General features: G+C 33.0%; 2 protein-coding genes across 3 annotated transcripts in view; both read right to left on the bottom strand.

Annotated features, from left to right (window-relative positions):
- LOC129951440 (cytochrome c oxidase subunit 7A1, mitochondrial) overlaps positions 1 to 21,913 on the bottom strand; it is a 386,202-nt gene that overhangs the window by 283,497 nt on the left and 80,792 nt on the right. The gene's annotated exons all lie outside the window — the stretch shown is intronic.
- LOC129951430 (uncharacterized) overlaps positions 1 to 21,913 on the bottom strand; it is a 77,897-nt gene that overhangs the window by 55,611 nt on the left and 373 nt on the right. For both annotated transcript variants that reach the window (XM_056063567.1, XM_056063568.1), the window contains exon 2: positions 21,096 to 21,761. In XM_056063567.1, the coding sequence (XP_055919542.1) occupies positions 21,096 to 21,761 (666 nt within the window). The remainder of the gene's footprint in view (positions 1 to 21,095; positions 21,762 to 21,913) is intronic.

Raw genomic sequence — 21,913 nt, 5'->3', positions numbered from 1 at the left:
AGTGAAATCACCAAAACAACCATTATTATTATTATTATTACTGTAAGTTGTAAGAGAGAATGTTAGCAAAAGGACACTAGACGACTCGCGCCTAATGGGCGAAAGGATTAATTACAGTCCCCGTGGCCTTTGAATTTGATTAACGAAGTCTAGTTGAAGTTGAAACCGCTTCACCTTCTCTGCCCAGCTGCGCTGGCGCTGGCTCTGCAGGAAAACCAAAACATGAGTTTAGCAACGCCAGCTGCCATTAAAGCAATTAGCTTACCGCGCACATAAGGAATAATATAACGTCATCTCCCACGCTTGTAGCCATTTGCAAATACGAGTAAGTGCTCCTCTTTGTGTCTTTACCTGCCTGCTCTGCCTGCGAGTATATGAGCATAAGCAGCAACCAAAAAACAATCCAAACAAACGACCATATGTGTGTTGGCGTATAAGAGTACCCTCAAGCCTTTAGCGTCTATACGGATTCGGGAGCGGTGGATGAGGTAGCGTCGGAGGTGGGCACTCAGCGGCCTCATCCTGCTTCAGTTTGATCGTATTGAACTCTCTTTACTTTCCCAAAAAACAATGATTCGCCGCCACCGCCACCACATCATCATCATCATCAGCATCATCAACATCAGCTTCAGCCATGATTATCGAACTATTTGTAACCACTACATTCACTTTTCTCCCATCCAGACAGGGGAAAAATTCCTTCTGCTTCTTGCTTCTTCCGAAGCTGTATCTGAAGCTTATTGATTCGACAATAGAAATTGCACCGAATGGAGCACACACTCCAAAACCGACCGACACCATCTCAACATGATGATAAATTGTCTGGAAAATGTTTAATCTCATGAGGCTTGATCTTTCGCCAGAGATTTCAGATTTCGACTTATGGTGGATTTTTATACCGGCTCGGCTTAAGGACCAGTTTTTTGTTTACTTTTTGAAACTTCAATACTGTGCCAAGGTGTGCTTTATTTTTTCTTCTCCGAATTTGCAACAAAAAAAAATAATATAATTAATTTATTGAATGCACAAGAAGCATTTCTTTCAGGAATTCAAACACAATTGTGATTAATATTATGAGCTTATGTGTACTTTCATCATTTGTCATGGTTAATTAATCAGCGAGGCTTATATGGGATTTCTAATTTCACCAATCGGACTTATTTTTACGTTTTGCGATATTATTTGGAGATAATTCGAAGAAATAATATATTTCAAGTGTCAAAGTCTAAGAGGCATTAGAAATTAGATGATTATGGTAAATAGAAAAAATAAGAAGTACACGACTGTGTCGCATGAACTTGGTTGTTTTTATAAATTTGATATTTTTGACAAGAAATATTGAAGATTTTTGTCGAACTAATTTGGTCTTAAAGTTGATTTTAAAAAATGTATGAAACCCTTTTTTAGTTTTGATAAAAGTAGATGTTTTTTGTATGTTAAACGGTTGACTACGCTACAGGCTTGTAAAAGATTGTACTCTTTTGGGAATGTAATCATTACAAATCATTTAATGTATTCAACTAAAAGATTGCATTCAATGATTTCACCTAAAGAGTGGTACTTCGAATTTTGCAATCACCGATCATTTGACCAGAAAAAGAATGCAATCACTTGTTCTTCAATTATTTAACTACAATCAATTGATTGCAATCATTTGAGACTTCATGCGTTCATTGCATTCACTATTGAAATCTTTGCATTAACTTGAAGTCAAATTTCAAATTGCAAATTATTACAATCAATTATTTAGTCCAATGATTGCAAAGTGGAAAAAAATTATTGAATTCAATTCAATAAATGCAATCAATAAGTTACATTCTTTTAAGAAATTTAAAGGAAGTCAAAACCAAGCATATTGATGAAATTTTGACATAGCAGTATCATTAAATAAAGTGTTGGGACAGAAAATCCTGTTATCATAGAAAACAATCACGAATTAACTTTTAGCAAAAATTGTGTTATTTTAAAAAATAAAGGCTTAGTCACCTTTTAGGTGTAAATGATGGTTGCTATCAACAGAACAGTTTATAAGTTTAAATTTGTTTATATTTCAGCTCAAAAAAATCAAACCAGAAATGTTTGAAATAACTAGCATTTTACTGAGATTTCGAAACAAGTATGACGGTTTAAAACGTTTCTTTATTTGTCCAGTAAAACTTCGTGTATTTTTAAAATTATGTGTTTTTTTAAGGAGTTGAAGACTCAACTTTTAATTAATCTTTTTTTTTTGAAAATCTAGTTTTGTTAGATAAATTTTTAGTCGAATCAAATTTTTACCAATTTTAGTATCATTTCTTAAATTTTTGTAAATTGGATGAATGAAATTAATTTGAGAGATGTCAAGAACTGAACATGAATTTTTACCAAATTTGCGTACTATTTCTTGTAGATTTTATTTTTTTTTTATGAAAAAACGGACTTTTGGATTTTTATAAAAAAAAAAAACTTTTTTTTTGTTTGGTTTTTATTTTTTGTAAGATTTTTCTCAAAATTTCACTAAATGTTGACAACAATATTTTTTAAAAGACAAAAGTAGTTTAAAGCCAATATCTCAAAGTTTTGAAAAAATATTTGAGTCGAAAATCAAATTTTTACAACTTTTATTAATTTTCTTGTTTAGTTTTATATTTTTTGTAAAAATAACTGTAAATTCGATTTTTCTCAAAATCTTACCAGATGTTAAAAACACCCACGCAATTTTCTTGAGAGCCCTTTCTGCATCTTTCTGCATTATTATCAGTATAACAAAATGTATTTGAAGTCGATGTCTCTTCTGGTTCATGAGGTATGGACGACGAAGAAAATGTCGCGAACGTACGAATGTACGTACACACGCACGCACAGACATCTTTCTAAAAATCTTTTATTTCGACTCTAGGAACCTTTCAGTTAATATTTTTAATTTAATATTTTCACGGATGAAAATTGTTCCATTTTTTCCGTCAAGCATGGAAAAGACCTTTATTCTAAAATCTAAACTTTTGTTAATATGAGCTTAGTGTGAGAAAATATTGTAAGAGAATGCAATCTTTTGTCAATACAATTATATTTTTTTAGTTAAATTAATTGGAAAAGATTGAAACTTTATACATTTCTGATGTTTTAAAGTTTGAAGTCTTTACAATTATTAATAATGACTTAAATTAAAATTGTTGTAAATGAAACAGTAAAAAGATTGTTGAAAAAGAATAAATTACATTCATGTTCTTCACTCTGAATGAAATTGAAATAATTTATAAATTTCATAATTATTATAAATTCCATAATTTCAAGAGAGGCTTTTTCAGCAGCTGTTATTTTTTGACAAGTACACATTTAGTTAGTAATAAAATTAGAACTACACGCTTTAACAATTAAGAATTAAAGTTAATCACAGCTTGCCACCAAGATCTTGTAATTTTACATCACAATTTAGAAATCGAGATTTTATTAAAATATGACATTACGATGATAGCAATTCCGTCCGTCTTTTTTGCAAAAAGCCTGTTTGTATGTAAATATTCACCCTACAGACCAAATCATTAGATTTGTTGAGTTCAAACTTGGAAATTAAGGTTATAAGTGGATTCGCTTTACAATACTATTTTAAATCTCAAAAACTACTCGGAATATTTGTGTGTAATGTTCGTAGGTCTTGGGCTCAATCACTGCCTGCGCCACCAGAGGTACCGTCTCTAGCAAATAACTGACAAATCCTTGTCATGCAATTTTTTTTCTCAAATTAGCCGTTCTGATTCGGCATAACAACTGAACAGCTGTAAGTCCCTTCCATCCTTGACACTTTTTTTAAAATTCGATATCTCGAAAACAGGTTAACATTTTTCAACAAAATTCAAATGTAAAACTGTAAAAGCACTTCTTAAAAAGAAAATTTAAAAAAAAAATTATAAATACAAGATTATCCCTAAAGAATGGTAGAAATTGACCATTGACTTGGTAACTTTGTTTTCGTGATGAATCATAACTGTTTTTGAATAGCGGCTCTATTAATGGAATTTTGAAAAACACCCAATTTAAATTGGTTTTTCACCCTCCCTATTCAACAAGATTTTTATTTTTAGTGTTTTTGGCATTTTAAAATAACCAAATATCAAGAAAGTAAATTTGTATTAACACGAATTTGGTGTACATTGCAATTTCGATAAAAATTAGTGAATACCAAAAAAGTAACTCAATTTTACACTTCAAAATTTGAAATATTATCCTAAAAAATTAGTGTGACTTGATGTTGTTTTTTTATTTGAAATATCGGGTGATTTTTTTGAGGTTAGGATTTTCATGCATTAGTATTTGACAGATCACGCGGGATTTTAGACATGGTGTCAAATAGAAAGATGCTCAGTATGCTTTGACATTTCATCATGAATAGACTTACTAACGAGCAACGCTTGCAAATCATTGAATTTTATTACCAAAATCAGTGTTCGGTTCGAAATGTGTTTCGCGCTTTACGTCCGAGGCTCATTTCTGGTTGAATGGCTACTTAAATAAGCAAAATTGCCGCATTTGGAGTGAAGAGCAACCAGAAGCCGTTTAAGAACTGCCCATGCATCCCGAAAAATGCACTGTTTGGTGTGGTTTGTACGCTGGTGGAATCATTGGACCGTATTTTTTTAAAGATGCTGTTGGACGCAACGTTACGGTGAATGGCGATCGCTATCGTTCAATGCTAACAAACTTTTTGTTGCCAAAAATGGAAGAACTGAACTTGGTTGACATGTGGTTTCAACAAGATGGCGCTACATGCCACACAGCTCGCGATTCTATGGCCATTTTGAGGGAAAACTTCGGAGAACAATTCATCTCAAGGAATGGACCGGTAAGTTGGCCACCAAGATCATGCAATTTGACGCCTTTAGACTATATTTTGTGGGGCTACGTCAAGTCTAAAGTCTACACAAATAAGCCAGCAACTATTCCAGCTTTGGAAGACAACATTTCCGAAGAAATTCGGGCTATTCCGGCCGAAATGCTCGAAAAAGTTACCCAAAATTGGACTTTCCGAATGGACCACCTAAGACGCAGCCGCGGTCAACATTTAAATGAAATTATCTTCAAAAAGTAAATGTCATGGACCAATCCAACGTTTCAAATAAAGAATCGATGAGATTTTGCAAATTTTATGCGTTTTTTTTTTTAAAAGTTCTCAAGCTCTTAAAAAATCACCGTTTATTTGTTCTAACACTTTCTAAAAAATTATGAGTTTTGTCACAGATAGGAGCAAATTGAATGTTACCAAATTCTAAAAGGATCATTCTTTACGGGATCGTGTACATTTTTTACTTGAACTGTTTTTTCCTTTTATTTCTATGTTAACACCTACATAATATTATGTATCTATACAAAATAATGTACTCCTACTTCGTTTATTTTCCTTTTGAAAAATTTGATTGATTATAGTTTAAAATGCATGTACAGTGCGGTTCACATGGTTAGACACACCATTTTTCTCTGAATAAAATTGTAGTTTTTCTGTTTGTTTGTTTTTTTATAAACTACCAAACAATGCATTTATATGAAAGGTTATTAAATTCTCTTCGAAAAATATAAAAACCGAAAACCAATCTGTCATTCTGGTTTTCCTAAAGCTGAAACGTCAATTTTCACGCACCCTTAATTCTAATTTCAATTCCCCACTGCTAAAGTCAATTCAATACCGCTAAAGTCAACTCACCACATAGTGGTAAGTTATTCTTAAGGGAATGCACCTAGTGGCTACGGCGACATTAGCTATTAAATTTGTTCGGAAAAGTACGATAACTCAGTACTTAATGACGGATTTGTATAGAACAGTTAAAAACAAGCCATTTTTTATTATGGGAGCGGGGGGTCTATTTCCCTCCTTTGTACGTTAAATGGAAAAACAATAGTAATACAACTAAATTTTATAAATTTTTTTAAAGCCAACACTTTTATTTATTAACTTGTTTTTAAATCAAATCCAAACTATGCAAATTAAAATAGTCAGTTGAGATATTATATTTTTAAAAAAATATTAATTAATTCGATCATCTCATGTGACAACTTAAGACTGACATCAAAAAAAATTTTTGCTGTTAACTGTCATAAAATATGGTTGAACAAAAAACTTATGGTTTCTTATACATGAATCACTTATTAGGAAAACAATATGCTCCTACGCGATTATATTCAAATGTAACATATTTAATATCATATTTTATGATCGAGACGATAATTATTACATTTTGGTTCATATTTTCTTATTACTAATGGAACAGACGTGTGTTCATTTGCATAGTTTTTGAAAAAAATTATTTTAAACTCAAAATTTGGGCAAGAAAAGATGAAAAAGGTTTAAAGTGTAATTTTTAAAACTTTTACATTATCTACTATTGTTTTTAGAATTCATTGCAATTTTCAATTTTTGATCAAAAGCTGAAAATGAAAACTAAATGATTTTATGTCTTCTAGTTCTTGAGAAAATTACCAAAACAAATTATCACCACAGCAGTTTAATAAAAAAAAACATCTGTCAAAACAAGTGAACTTGTTGGATTTCACATTTCAAAATGGATGAACTCAACGGTTGTTTTCATCTATTTCTTGCCACTATGCAAAAGATTCATTCAGAGAAAAATGGTCTAACCATGTGAACAGCACTGTTATTTGTCCTTTTCTTAAAATTTTAGTGGTATTTTCATATTTTTATGTATCTTCCTTTCAGATAATGTATGGTTGAAAAAACCAATTAACCGGATTATATTTTTTCCGGTTCAAAGGACCAATCATTTTTTAATATGTATTGTATTTTTTGTAAACAAAAAATTCCCAAAATAGAATTGGTGTACCCAATAACGTTTGACAACCGGTGCATTGTACCTAAAATCGACTTTTCTTTTTTAAGCTTTGTATTTTTGTTCGTCTATTCACTTAAAATTTATCGACGACTCACCTCTGAAAATGAAACGGTGTTGGCGAAACATTTTTAAAATTATGGCCATTATTGTGCCAAAAAAACACAAATATAAGCCAACTCTTCGAATTAGCAATTAAACCAGGTAAAACCGTTAATCATTCATTCATTATTACAAATAAATAAAAAGGGTATGTTTATGTTAAAAAGTAACTTCAAAGTGCATTCGATTATTTTCTGTCATACAATGTAGAGACAAAAAGTATTGATATACAAACAGGCCTACCACAAAATTCAATGAATGAATGAATAAATGGATGAATGAATGAAAATGAATGACACTTTAAGTGCAGTGTAGGGGTTCCGTTCGTGCGTCCCGTCGTCGTTGGCGGCTCTTTGGTCAAATACAATAAAGAGTGTGAGAGAGAAGTAAACAAAAATGATATCAGGGAATTGATGGCTGCCGGCTTCACTGACTTAAGATGATTTGTACTTTCACTTTTCCTATGTTCGACTAACAAAAAGAAAATAGTACTTAACTCACCAAAAAAAAAAATAATAATATTTAAAATGCGCATAGTAAAATAATTCAATTTACGATCTTCATTCAATCAGAGTATCAGAAAGCCAATATCAAGGCACACACAGAGCTAGGCATAGCAAAGGCACACAGTTCACAGCTCATTTGAAAGAGTTGGCCACTTAGAAAGGAAACAAGTTTCTCACGATCAATTAAGCCCGAGTATTTAAACATCATACTGCCTGGTTTACGGACAGAGCCTTTACAAAGTCGTATAGTCTTGTCGTAGTCAAAGTCGAAGTCGAAGAGGTACCTCTTAGACGGGATGTCGATTGAGACTTTTCATATTTACGATCGATTGAAGATCAATTTGGAGTCTTGACCTGCGTTCAGGTGATGCAAATGCCTTGTTTACTTGAACGTCATGTTTTGTTGTTCCTACTTTAGCCATGTCGCGGGGGTTCAGTGGAGGAGGGAGGAGATACTCTTGCCGGTCGCTTTCAGAGCAGACGGGATACAAATTTCTTTTTTGGTTGTTGAGGCGCGCGAGCAAATAGGTACATATACAGTTAGTTAGTGTGGGAACAGAAAAACATTTGTCTAACAGTTGTTAGTTAGTGCCAGAAAAATAAACGTTATTATTGCGGGACTATGGGAGGTTGAACCCATGTGGCGGGCGGTTGTTATGTTGTTGTTGTAACATAAAAATACACAACATCATGAACATGAAGTAGTACCAAGTCGCTTATAATGTTGTATGGGGCGGGCGGTTGACTTTGTGCAATTACTTTTGTTTATCTTTTTCTTTGGGTATTTGCCGACAATGCACCACCAATAGCTTTAAATTGCGCCCGGCTACCACCAGTACAGTCCGCCAACGGCAATATGCTGCATTGCCCGCCATACTGATACCGCCGAGGCCGCTGCCGCATTTCCTGGAATTTAAAAGATACTTATATGGAGTTGTTATTGTTTTTTGTGTTAAGTGAATATCTCAAGGAATGTGGCATTTTAAAAACTTTTTTAAGACCTTTGGCTTCAAAATAAGAGGAATGCCAATAAATTACGGATAAAACCAAACATTGTCTGCGTTGGTTTTTTCACTTTTGGATAAACTGTAACGAATTTACCCTCAAGGCATTTTCAAAAAGTCCATAGTTTCATAACTATAACCAATAAACAAAACAAAAATTATATGAAAAAACCTGTGCTCTTGACCATATCATCAAGCGAGGGGTTATTTCAAAGCCATTTTGCCTACACATTGATTTTTGTTTTTACTCGAAATCGAATGAGGAAATTATTATTGAATGAAATCAGAAAGCAAAGAAATTTTTTAATTAATTCGGAATTTTTATTAGGTTTGTGATTTTTTCCCATGGTAGAAATTTTGTTAGAAATGTTAAAAAAAATCAATTAATTGAAAATTTTAGCCCTTGATATTATTGTTTTGTACCGTGATAATTTAAGTGTCACCAAGTAAAAATTACACCTTCAATATGAGTTTTTTTCTTAAAATTTCTATAGCTCCGAGGAATTTTATAGTCAGGCGATGAGCAAAAGCATCGAAATTTGAAAATCACACACTTTTTTAGCGTAACTTAGACTAATAAAAAAGAGCCTTGAAAGGCGTTAGGTCTTTGCGCCCAAAACCATATAGCCGAAATTAATTATATCATAGCAGACAAAACATTTTTATTAACGCCTTTGAACGTTAAACTGTTTGGGTTTTATGAAATTCGAAATAAAGAGAAGCGTTCGGTCTTATTGCCCAATAAAATACCAATATATTAGGTCCGTTCGCGTACTTTCTGCGCTAAAAATTTGTAAAAAGAGATATTTTAAAGAGTGGGGTAAAATTCTTTCAAAAAGACAAAACTACAAAAAAGTAATCGAACTGGAAATCAAAAAATTTTAAACACAATTTGACTGTCAAAAAAATATAAATTTTGAAACATCATCGTTTCATTTCGTGTTTGGAATTTTTTTTTTGTAAATGGAGACAACATGAACTTTAAGCAACATCATGCTGGTCCTTTGTTTTTTTTTTAATGAAAAAACTTGATTAAATTGAAACTGAAGTTCTGTCAAATTTGACACTTTTCACAAATCAGCCCAAAGAAATTTCTTGCGCTAAAATTTATAGGTTGGGGAAATAGTTTACTCTCTCGTGAAAGATCTCTTTTACGAGAAACTACGAAATTTTAAAGTAGGTACGCGAACAAGATTTAGTTAAATTTTGTAGTTTTCCGTAAAATTAGATTATTTTAGGAAGATACGCGAACGGACCTATTATAAATGTCATAACGCCAAAAATTGGCTCTATCGCCCAAAAAACTTTTTCAGAACAAACTTGGCCAAATGAATTCAAATTTATATGGGTTTTTACCATTTGGGCATTCTGACAAAATTATTGTTTATTTCCCAAATGATAAAATAAAATATAGCCCAAAAAGTGCCCGATGAATGGAACCTCAGTATTGTTTGCCCGACCCTGAAAAAAGGAGACCCTCTAAACTGCACCAACTATAGAGGAATCAGACTACTTAATATCGCCTATAAAATCTTCTCTGCTGTAATATGTGAACGTCTAAAGCCAATCGTCAACAACCTGATAGGTCCTTACCAGTGTGGTTTTAGACCAGGAAAGTCAACAGTTGATCATATATTACATTACGGCAGATCCTGGAAAAAACTCAAGAACACCAAATCGATACCCACCATCTTTTCATCGATTTCAAGGCCGCATGTGACAGCATCTACAGGGACGAGCTGTATAGAGCCATGTCTAGTTTTGGCAGCCCTACCAAACTCGTCCGTTTGTGCAGGATGACCATGGAGAATTCACGCTGTTCCATAAAGGTTGGAAACAACTTAACAGAAACTTTCGATGTCAAAAAAGATTTTAGACAAGGTTTTTAACATCGTGCTTGAAAGAATAGTGCAGAGCTCACACGTCAACACTAGAGGCACTATCTTTCAAAAGTCTTTCCAATTACTAGCATATGCTGATGGCATTGACATAATCGGAAGAACTCAGCGTGATGTCAATGGGGCTTTTGTGAGTATAGAGGCAGAGGCGGCAAAAATGGGTTTAACGGTTAATGAGGGCAAAACAAAGTACATGCTGTCGTCAAGAAAGGACATACAACACCAACCGACGTCTTGGTCAAAACGTCACAATCGACAGACGTAACTTCGAGGTAGTCAAGGACTTCGTCTACCTAGGCTCCGCTGTAAACGCAGAAAACAACACCACCAGACCAAACGCAGAATAACTATTGCTAACCACTGTTTCTTTGGACTAAGAAAGCAATTGAGTGGTAAAGTCCTCTCTCGAGAAACCAAAGTGCTGCTATATAAGACCCTTATCATCGCCGTCCTGCTATACGGTGCAGAAGCATGGACTATGACAAAAGCGGATGAAAGCACCTTGGGTCGCTTCGAGAGAAAAGTTCTTCGTGTGATCTACGGTCCCGTATGCATCGAAGGGGAGTGGAGAAGAAGATGGAACGACGAACTGTACAGCGACGTAGACTTAGCCAGAAGGGTAAAAGTCCAACGACTAAGATGGCTGGGTCACGTAGAGCGCATGGAAACCAATGCTCCGGCCCGGAAAGTCTTCGAATCCACACCCACAGGACAGCGCAGTAGAACAAGACCGCGGATCAGGTAGCGCGCACAAGTGGAAGGTAACCTCAATAACTTGGAGCTAGGGACCGAGCTAGATGGAGAAGTTTGTTGGGTGAGGCCCTAGGACTGTAGCACCACCCTAAGTAAGTAAGTAACCCCAAAAAGTGAAACGTCTTAAAAAATATCACTGTGAAAACTTCACAAAGCCCAAACATATTATTTACCAAACATTTTGAGATACGTGTTAACAGTGATGTATGTATGGGGGCAGCATGCCCCCTTCTGGACTCACTATAGGAATTAGGGTTTTTACCAAACAATTTGTATTAAAAAAAAAGAAAAATACGCCAATATGTTTAAAACTTTAAATATCTAGCGTGCTCACAAAACACGAAATATAAAAAGATTTTCATTGCAGTTTAAGCTTTAGAACAGCTTAAATTGAGCAAAGATTTTCGACGAAAAATAATTTACGACTAGTTCCGGAAAAGGAGTTACAGAATGCGGTAATATGACCAATTGCACAAAATTGTAAGTTGTTATCAAAGGGTGTGGTAGTGCGCAGCCAAGTTTTGGGACTACTTTACCTGTTTGCAGGAATAATTTTAGACTATTTTGACACCTCTCTAAACACTGAACCAATTAAGCAAGGAAATTTGCAAAACTTACTAAGCTAGTTGGTGACATGCACCCTACAAAATTTTTGCTCCACAGAGTTTCTGAGATACTAAATCTTGAAATTTCGTATATAGTGGAAGGGAAAGGGATGAGATTGGTAATGTATGGGGCGTGGTGTCCACCCACAAAAATATATAAGGCATAAATTAAAAATACCACTCATTATCCTACAACACTTAAGAGTAGAATAATGAAATTCTGAAGAGTGATAGGTGTCCATATGAAAACTTAAAAAAACAATCGAGGTACAAAATGTATGCACTAAAGGGGCGTGATATCCACCCACTTTCATAAACGCGGTATTAGTTAAAATTAATTAAATTTAAATTAAGTGTTGTGGAATAATGAAGTTAAACTAAGTAAAATGAGTCAATGCTCATACAAAGACATGTATCGAAAATATTATGTTGTACACTAAGAGGGCGTCACATCCGCCCACATTTTTGATTTTAGTATGGTTTTTATGAAAAACTTTCGATTTTTATAGAATGATGAAATAGAACGTATAGCAAGATAAAATTTGGTAAAGCGGTTAGGTAAACTTTTCAAAAACTAAGAAGAAAATTGGAATATTGTTAGAATTTCAAAAAAAAAAAAACATTTTATAAAAATGAGCCAAGTTCTGCTTTATACAAAAAAAAACTCAAGTAAAAAGTCTGCAATGTTCTAAATTTAAAATGGTTTAATATAAACTTGTTTTATTTCAAAAGGTTATATCGAAGTAATAAATTACGCGTCACCTTTATTTAAAGGGAGCGTAAGCTTGTAAGACTTTTTTATTTTAAGATGCACTTAATTTCATTGTTAAAATTTAAGTATTTAAAATAATTTAAATTGATCATAATATTGGTAAGCAACGAACGCCAGAAAACTTAATAATTTTATTTTATTTTTATAACTTGTTTCATAAAAAGAAAATACAAAAAATCTGACAGTAAGACGATGACCATGTTTACCCGTCCACACAATAAACAATAAATAAATGACCTAAATACCCTATGTTCATTGTATGTAACAACAAACATTGTTAATAACATTTCAAACATTTTACTTTTGATTTCTTACTTTATTAAAAATTGTATTTATTTAATTAACTACAAGAATGTTGGTTGTAAGATCGAATAAGCAATTACATACAACTTTGGTATAATCGTATAAAAATAATCTGAAACTCATACAAAGTATGTACATAATTATACTTTTTGTTTAATTTCACTTTTTCATAGATAACTCCTTTATTATTAATTGGCGTTACCATTCCTCTTGTAGATTAAATTAAAAATAAGAAATAAAAAACATAGCTTAACATTCTTCTGAAGAGCCTCTGGTTCAAGTGCTAGTTGCAAGTTGTTAAAAGACAGACAAGTTTAATTGAAAAACAATGTGGAAATGACATTTCATTGTGGCAGAGAAAAATGATTTATAGTTGTAATTTTATCGGGCAGTGGGTAAGTAAAATAATTTTTCAATTGACATTTTTCAAAAGAAATGGAAAAAGAAAGAAAAACTTTTAAAAGACGATATTTACTTGTTTTTTTAAGTGTGACAACGAAAGTGAAAAACTAAGTAAAACCTTTTACATTATTACATTAACATTAAAACATTATTGATACTCTAAAAAATTATTAAAAAATATGAAATGTTTACAATTTGTATTTTTAAGAAAATAAAAAGTTTTCCAATAAGTGGTTTCATTTTGAATAGCTTTTTAAAGAGCTGTCACCTTTTGATACTTGACAAGTAAAAATTACGTCATAGCTAAAAAAAGGCACTGTACACACTTTAAAAACTCATTGAAATTGTTAAAATTTACTACAAAAAAAAAAAAAAAAAAAAAACAAAAAAACAAAAACAATTCTCATCTTGTTATTGCTCCAAGAGGTAATCAAATGGTCACAGAAATATTGGCGGCCATATCAGCATTACATCGTTTTCTTTTATAAATTTTGGTGTAAGGTCAGCTTTATGGTTCAATATATTTTCCATAGTGCGACTTTAAAGAAATACACTTTATTGTTCTTCAAGATAATATTATTATAAAGCTAACTTCTTCTCCGCTCTTTCCGGCATAATGGAAAACTTCTTCATCTTTTATCCATTTCTACTAATGTCCCTCTTTCCAAGGTCATGGAAACGCTGATTAAACATCAGTTGAAAAATATATTGAAGAACGAAATCTTCTTAATAACCGGCAGTATGATTTTAGTAGCAATAGGTCATTTGATGATATCTTGGTTTAAATCAACGATCAGTGGAACAGTGCATATTTGGTTTTGATGAACTTCTTTCGTTCGTAATATTGTATATGTTCAAATATGGACCATATTTCCTTAAAAAAAAGTTCTACAAATTTGTCACACTTGTCTGACAAATCTGTATTTTATAAAATTTGACAGTGGACAAATTTATCAGAAAAATAAAATGACATGAAATGAAAGGTGTAATGATTAAAAAATGATAAAATGTGGAACAAAACTTTGGTTTCTGGACCAATTTTTCCGATGTTATAAGTAACGCTGCCACTCTTTCAATTTTGAAATGACCCAGTTTACAGAATTATCTTATTATTAAAAAGTAAAGTGCATAAAATATAAAACAAATTGACAGTTTTTAAAATTAATGACATTCTCAATATATGTACGTGTATTATTTTCAGTGTCAAAGCTTGACTGTTACTGAGTTGTTAATCAAATGCTGACAAATATGCCAATTCTATTTTTTCACATTTCATAGAAAAATGTTAGTATAAATTTGTCGGAAAATTCATGAAAATTGTTTCAATTCGTTGTCATTACAATTTTTTTACGAAACAAACTATAATTCTACAAGATTTTTAAATTGATTATGGAGCAGATCTTGATAATTGTCAAGTTTTAAAATAACAAATTGTCACTTGTCACCTGCCACCTGCCACAACTCAGGTTTATGTTTATTAAATAATCGACGGTGTGCCCCAGGGCTCCGTTTTGACTCCGACACTCTTTCCTATTTTTATAAATTTTTGTCTGAAATTTCCTTTCCACTAAAATATTTCGCTAATGTCAGTACCGTCAGATTTTCTATTTAAGGTCCTTCTTTGTCCTTTCTTGGTAAGCTCAACTTCTGATTGACCGCATTGTCCAATAATAATATTATTTACTGTCACCAAAAAAGGCTGTTAAGTGTTTAATTTTCTTCGCCGATGTTATTTCTGATTTGGCTATAATCTAAAATGCGGAAACTCGAGTATTATTCCCATATATGGACAGGTCCTCCAAAAACTCACTAACAAAGTGTTCTAGTCAGAATTTAAAAAAACGTATCTAACGATACGTGACCGTTGTCTTACTGAAACTTCTGTGTCTCTTGAGAACCACCTCGCTTTAAGCTATCGTTTATAACATTATTTCGATATTTGATTTAATGACGATCTAGCGAAATAGTCAGTTGCATTCCTCCCGTCAAAAAATGTAATACAAGTACTTCTAAGAATGGTCATCAGCTTAAGCTTGAGCCTTATTACGGATATACTCTAAAGTAAAGAGATTCGTTTTTAGTCGCACTACACGAATGTATCGGTATTTTAAACACGGACTAATAACTTTCAATTAAACTTATGAACGTACACTTTTACTAATCATCGAACTGTCATTGTAAATTTTCACTATCGCACACGAACGAGGAACGTTTTTTTCTCCTGAATTACGAAGTCGATGACAAGCAATAGGTTAAAATCAGCCAATTCCAGGCGTTCTCAAGAACCTAAGGCCACATTATGGCGTTTTTTGCGAAAGGATCTTGATTTATTCTCCTAAGACTTTTTTCTTTGGGACTACGTAAAGTGATTAGTTAATGCCAATAAGCCGACGACCGAGAAGTTGTAAGATTTTAAATGAAATGTGTGGCCAAGGCATTCAAAATTTGATCCCTCGTCTTACTTCAAGCCGATAGTAAATTTTTTGAAATATTCCAAATTATTTGCGCATTACTTAAACCGCAATAAATCTTAATGAATGACCTTTCCATTTTTTTAATATCCTACTCCTGCCCATTTTAGTTTTCTATCATCAAAATGACAAATTCCAACTAAAAAATCGATTTCTAAAAATAAAACATTCAATTTATAGACCCAAAACCCCAAAATCAACAAAAATGTTGCTAATAAAAGTTCAATAAAGTTCGAACATATTTACACATGTAGAGAATTAAAATGTTAAACCCAAACCATCTGTCTTGACTTTTCAAACGTACCTACCCTACACATGTGCTCTATTTAAATATTTTGTTTACTTGCCAAATTCTAAAAACAAAAACAAATAAAGTTATTCGAAACATTTTTTCTTATTTTTCAGTCAATAAACTTGAATATTCTCAACTCTGACCAATGCCCTTAACCTTTTAAAAAGAAAAAAAATGTCGATGGATGACTTAACATCATGACTTCTCGTCATAAAACTATTTAAATCGAATCTTATATTTTGTGTTATCATGCCCCATTGACGTCATCATAGATAATCCTTTTTGTTTTATATCTAATCAACCAGATGGGTTTTGATATTATAATATTTTGTATATTTTTAAGACTTGACTTGACTATGACATTGCAAAATAGAACGGATGATGAAATAGGTTAAACGAATGAAGTCTACACACGCTAAATTATATTTGAACTTCATATATCTCAATTTATTTATATTTGACTGATTCTGCTTTACGAAATTTTGTATTTTATGGTTCATGTACGATATCTTGAAAACACCTGAGGAAATATTCATTTTTTCTTTTTTCAAAAAAATACCACGTAACCGAATGAACTGGAAAGAAATTTCATTTCGACTTACCAATCTCTAACCTTGAACTTATCGAAGAATAAAATGCAATCGGGGAAAACAAAAGAAAGAAGTAGTAATTTTGTGTTTATTTTTTGTCGCATATTCATTTATTTTTTCATTATTTTTTGTTTATTTGTTTTAAAATAAAACTAAGATAAGATAAAAATAAAAGAAGATTTAAATCCGCATTTTTTTAAAGAGACTGTCAGTCAAGTTTCAAATACGAAGAACTTTTACTTTTTTATTATTTCAAAACATCGCTAAGCTTCTTGGTTATTGACCTTGAATGAATGGATAGTGGTTCTTTCGTAATTTTGTGCTTTGTTTTTTTTTTTTTTTTTTAATTTAATGTGGTTGAATTGAGTTAAGTTTATTGTTATAATAGTTGAGATATCAACTAGGTCAAGATAACGAAAAGGAGGAAGCGAGTCTTGAAAAAAAATAATATCAAGACGTACTGCGTAGCCCGTAGCGTTTGTTTCGTAATCAGAATTAGTCTACAAATAGAATTTGCTTTTTTTTGTTTTTTTTTATTTTTTTGAATTAATTTATGTACATAAATTAGGTTTATTTACAATGTAGATAGATATATAAGTTTTAATAGAAAAGTTGAATTCAAAGTCAAGTTTAATTTGGATTTTTGCGAATCATTTATTTTCATCATATTTTATTCATTTCGACTTCGATAAAGTTTATAAAAACACAAACATTTCAATTGATAAATTTAAATCAATTTTTTGTACTACAATACACAAGCTAAGTGTCTGTTTTAGTTTCCAAATAAGTAAGTTACAGTTTTTGATTAACAATGTTAGACATTATTACGTTTTTTTTGTATGTTGCACAAACAAATAAATACTTTTTTAAAAGATTAAGATGTGCTGAATTGAAATGCTGTATTAATGCTTCTAAGAAATCAAGTTTTGAAATACCTATGCTTCTTTAAAAATACTTAAGAAAACCGAAAATGGCGATAATGAGTGGGAAATATTGAGCCTGGTAAAGCATTGCACTTTCGTGTAGTGCGTCTAAAGAAAGAGTCTCTGACGGACATGAGACCTTGGGGCGGTGTTCAAGAGAAGCAAATGTCTCGGAGAGAGAACGATCTCCTATCATTTTTAGAGCTCTTTTTTAAATTCTATCCAGAAGACTCAAGAATTTATTGAGGCTCTAGCGCAAATATGAGAGTTACATTCAAGTTAAGGACGAATAAGCTTATCATACGCTGCCGTTGGTAGTCCACATCCGAAGAATAAGGATGGGAATTTAAAAACGAATATGAAAAGTAGAGGGTACTGTCATCAGCGAAACAATTAATTGGGTTAGAAGTTTTAGACAAAAAATCATTTATGAATATAAGGAAGAGAGTCGGAGATAAAACAGAGCCCTGGGTACACCAGCGTTTACTTTGGGGATATCAGTTTTGAACCCGTCCAATACTACTTGAATTGAACGGCCCGAAAGGTAATTTCTAATCCAACAATGAAGAGATTCATCCATACATAAAGTCAAACTCTATCAAATGCCTTTGAAATATCAAGAGCAATAATCTTACTTTCTCTAAAACGATGTCAAGATTTGTTCCACTGTTCGGTAAGATAAACCATGACCTATTGCAACGGAAGCCATACTACCGGTCATTAAGAAGCTTCCGATCTTCAAGTAATTTATTAAGCTGAAAATTGATCAGCGTGTTCATGACCTTGGAAAGAAGGGACGTAATTGCGATTGAAGGATAGTTAAAGGGGGAGGAGGATTCGTCTTTTTTAGGGACAAATTCAGTTTTCTATCTACTTGGAACGAGACCAGTAAAATAGGAAAGATGGAAAAGCTTACGCAGTGGTTTTGCCAGCGTTGAAGAGCACCTCTTCAGAACAAAAGAACAATTAATAGCAAACTGTGCTGCAAGCAAATTGGATTTATCAATCGAGCTTAAAAAAGGAGTGTCATTGAACACGAGCGTAGGAACTGGCGATGACCAGACATTTTTACTACCTTTGGGACTTTGTAGTATTCTTTGCCGTAATTTCTGGTCATGCAAAAACTTAATGCGTCGAATATGTCCGTTACAAGTCTTTTTAGCTTGTTTGAACTTATTCTCGTTTTCCTCACTAGTATTGGATTTATAAATCCGGAAACTTACATCCTTGATTCTAATACCCTCTTTACAGCTCGAATCAAAACATTCGTTTTTTTAGGTTTGATAGATTTTAAAATTTCTCATTCCACAAAGAATTAAGTTTGTAACCATATCAGCGCTGGAATACACGTCACTATCGAGGAAGCATAGTTAAAGTTCCTGAAGAAGTCGTTGAGACTGTTTCAGTTGGCTTTCTCATATTGACATACAGTTTTCGTAGGGTTTTTGTCTTTAAGTGGGGTTTTTTGGCATGAGAAATCAGCAAATATGACACAATGGTCTGGTGTGCCCAGAGGTAATAATAAACTAACCGCTTATTTATTAGCATCAGAGGTAAGAAACAAGTCTAGAGTGTTTGCGGACTGACCTGCAACGTCAGGAATAAGAGTTGGATCGTCAACTAACTGAGTCAGGTGGCTTAACTCAGAAAAAATCTCGACATACCTTCCTTCGGATGTTGTCTGACCAGAATAGTGCATCCACGAAGAATTGTGTACATTGAAACCTTCACTTAAATGTTTGCGTTTTTGCAATGGCGAGAGTTAAAAACGAAAATTGAAGTTCACGCTCTTAAAGTTGCGGTCACCGATTATATGATTCGGTAAAAATAAATAAATTAGGTGCGCAACAGTCCGTTGGGAGAACTGGGGCCTAGTGACTTTAAAATTCTTCCTGTGCATCAGGGATGGAGGGGACCTACAGTTTTTAAGCCGAATCCGAACTTCTAATTTGTGAAAGCACTTTCCATGAAAATAATTATTTTTAGAGGATTTGTCAATTTCTCGCAAGAGGAGAGAAAAGAGAAAAAGAAAATTTAGATTGCACAGGCAGGATTTGAACCCAAAACCTCTGGTATGACAGTAAAACGCACTAACCATAACGCCATGGGTAGAATATTTTTATAATTTACAAGCGTTGTTCGTTTAGCTTACCACGATGAAAGTGTTTAGTTTACTTAATAAATTAACAATCCCTGTTGGATGATTAACGAAAGGGTGCGTTCGAAGATTGAATTTATAGTTGTCCAAGTTTCTATATGTAAAAAAAATCGCGCTAGCGGTAAAATTTGTATACCTAGGTACATCTCGATATTTATGTAATCAACAACAAAATCGAAGTTTATGGAACAAGAAAATTTTAAATTGTAAACATCGCCTTAACTTTACTTTTCTAAGTAACCTATGAAAACAAATAAAATTGATGTGTTATACCAAGTCCTTTTTATTAAGTGTAAACAAAGTCATCACTTTTAGAAACTTCAAGTGATTGTCTTTGCATTTCCTTCAATCAACTACAAATAAATATAAAATAATCCATACACCAAATAGCCATTCCATTTCAATTTTAAAACTGGATTTCCATTCGTAAATATTTGGATTTAAATCAAGAATAATCAAATCTATTTATCGAATGGAAGGCAAACAAAAATATTTTGATAGATTAGAACTAGATTAATTTACCAATGGAAACTCACAATAATCGCTGAATTAACGGAATGGTTTTGTCATCTTAAGAAATATTAACTTCTTTTTAGATATTAATAGAATCAGAACTTTTTACAAAATGTTTCACTCTCATTCTTCAATTCCTAAACACAAACAATTTTGAGGTAACCTAACAAATTAATAAAGAAATAAACATCTGCTTCAAAAAATACTCTAAAAACTTGTTTTTTAAATAAACAAAATGTGAAAGGACCTTACGAAGTTATTAAAACCAACAAACAAAACAAAAAAAAACTGATAACACAAAGAAGATAACATAGAAAGTGAATTCCAATAGTTTTCCAATTTCAATTGCGCCAACCATCAAAGGCTACAATTATTATAGTTTTATAAATGCATGATCTGATCACAAAAACCAAAAACTGAGAAACAGAAAGGTTCATTGGAGAATTTCATTCAATTCAAACAAACAATGAAAGTTGCCGTCCATCTGTCACCAAATAAGGACAGACCCCTTATAACACATTCAAGCACACATAAAGTCTGCACAATTCGCAATTCACATCAACAAAACAATAAACATCTGCTTGAGGATTAAAAAATTCACTAAATAGAGATAATTCCTTCACTCATAGATTCGATTAGCCATTTCAAAAAAAAAAAGATGCACTTAACCGAGGAGAAATAAAACTAAAAAACCAAAACAAGATGAATTGGAATGCCGCTTAATTTTACAGAACAACTAAATCAATTGGAAATTGTTGCTGCACTATAAAAAAAAACTCTCACAACTAATTAGCAAACTCTTTTCTCGCTTGAGGCATTCAATTCAATGTAGGTATAGACAATCTTTAAAGGTCAGACAGAGGCTCACCTAAAATAGGAGAAGAAGAAACACGCAACCGGTTCATTGCTTCTTCTTCAGTCTAGTATTGAATGAGAATAAACACAAAATAAAGAAAGAGGAAGAAGTAGACAAAAACTAATCACTTACCTCGCTGCCGCGGAATGTGATGATGCTCCAATTGGCTGCGAATTCAGTGTCTCCCATTCATTGCTGCCACTTCCTCGGCTGGTACTTGTTTCGTGTCTGTCCAGCTCGCCATTCCTGTTCCGATGGGAACTGCCTGCTGCCTCACTCACTGGCACAACAATACCATCACTAAACACTCCACCAGCATCGACACTATGATCTAAGTGACTCGATTCTTCACCATCGAACTGGGACGACGACAACGACGCAAATGGCAACGAAGATGCTGGCGGATCACCCTCTGCGACTGGCGAAGACACTTTAACATGCACACTGGGTATAGGTTTGGTTATGGGTATGGATTCGGAATGAACGAGTTTCGCCCGGTAACGCGGCGGTGGTGTTGGCGGTTGCGGCGGCGTCGCACTTAAGAAATCTTTTTTCACTTTAACGAACTTATGCACATATTTGGAATCGGCTTTGACGCCACTTGCAACTTTTCTATCTTTTCTATCATCAACGACAAAGTAATCGTCTGCATTTCGCTCTCCTCCAAATGTCGGATCGGTAGCAGCTGCAGCTTCTGCTGTTGCAACGTCAGGAGGAGCATCTCGTTGTCGAGCGGCATTCGCATTGGCAACAATTCTCGCACTCGACTCCGATGCAACAACCAAAAACAAAAAGCAACTAAACGAAGCAACCAACAACAAGAACAAGAAGAAAAATCGACACATTTATAATTAAAATTAATATTTATTGCTTTTTTGTCTATTTTTATATACTATTAAAATTTTACAAAATAAATGTGTATAAATTTTCGTTTCTATTTCCTCTTTTCA

Source organism: Eupeodes corollae, chromosome 3, assembly GCF_945859685.1.
Source record: "Eupeodes corollae chromosome 3, idEupCoro1.1, whole genome shotgun sequence".
Lineage (NCBI taxonomy): Eukaryota > Metazoa > Arthropoda > Insecta > Diptera > Syrphidae > Eupeodes > Eupeodes corollae.
Note: the sequence above shows the minus strand (reverse complement) of the source record. Positions and strands in the feature narration are given on the sequence as shown.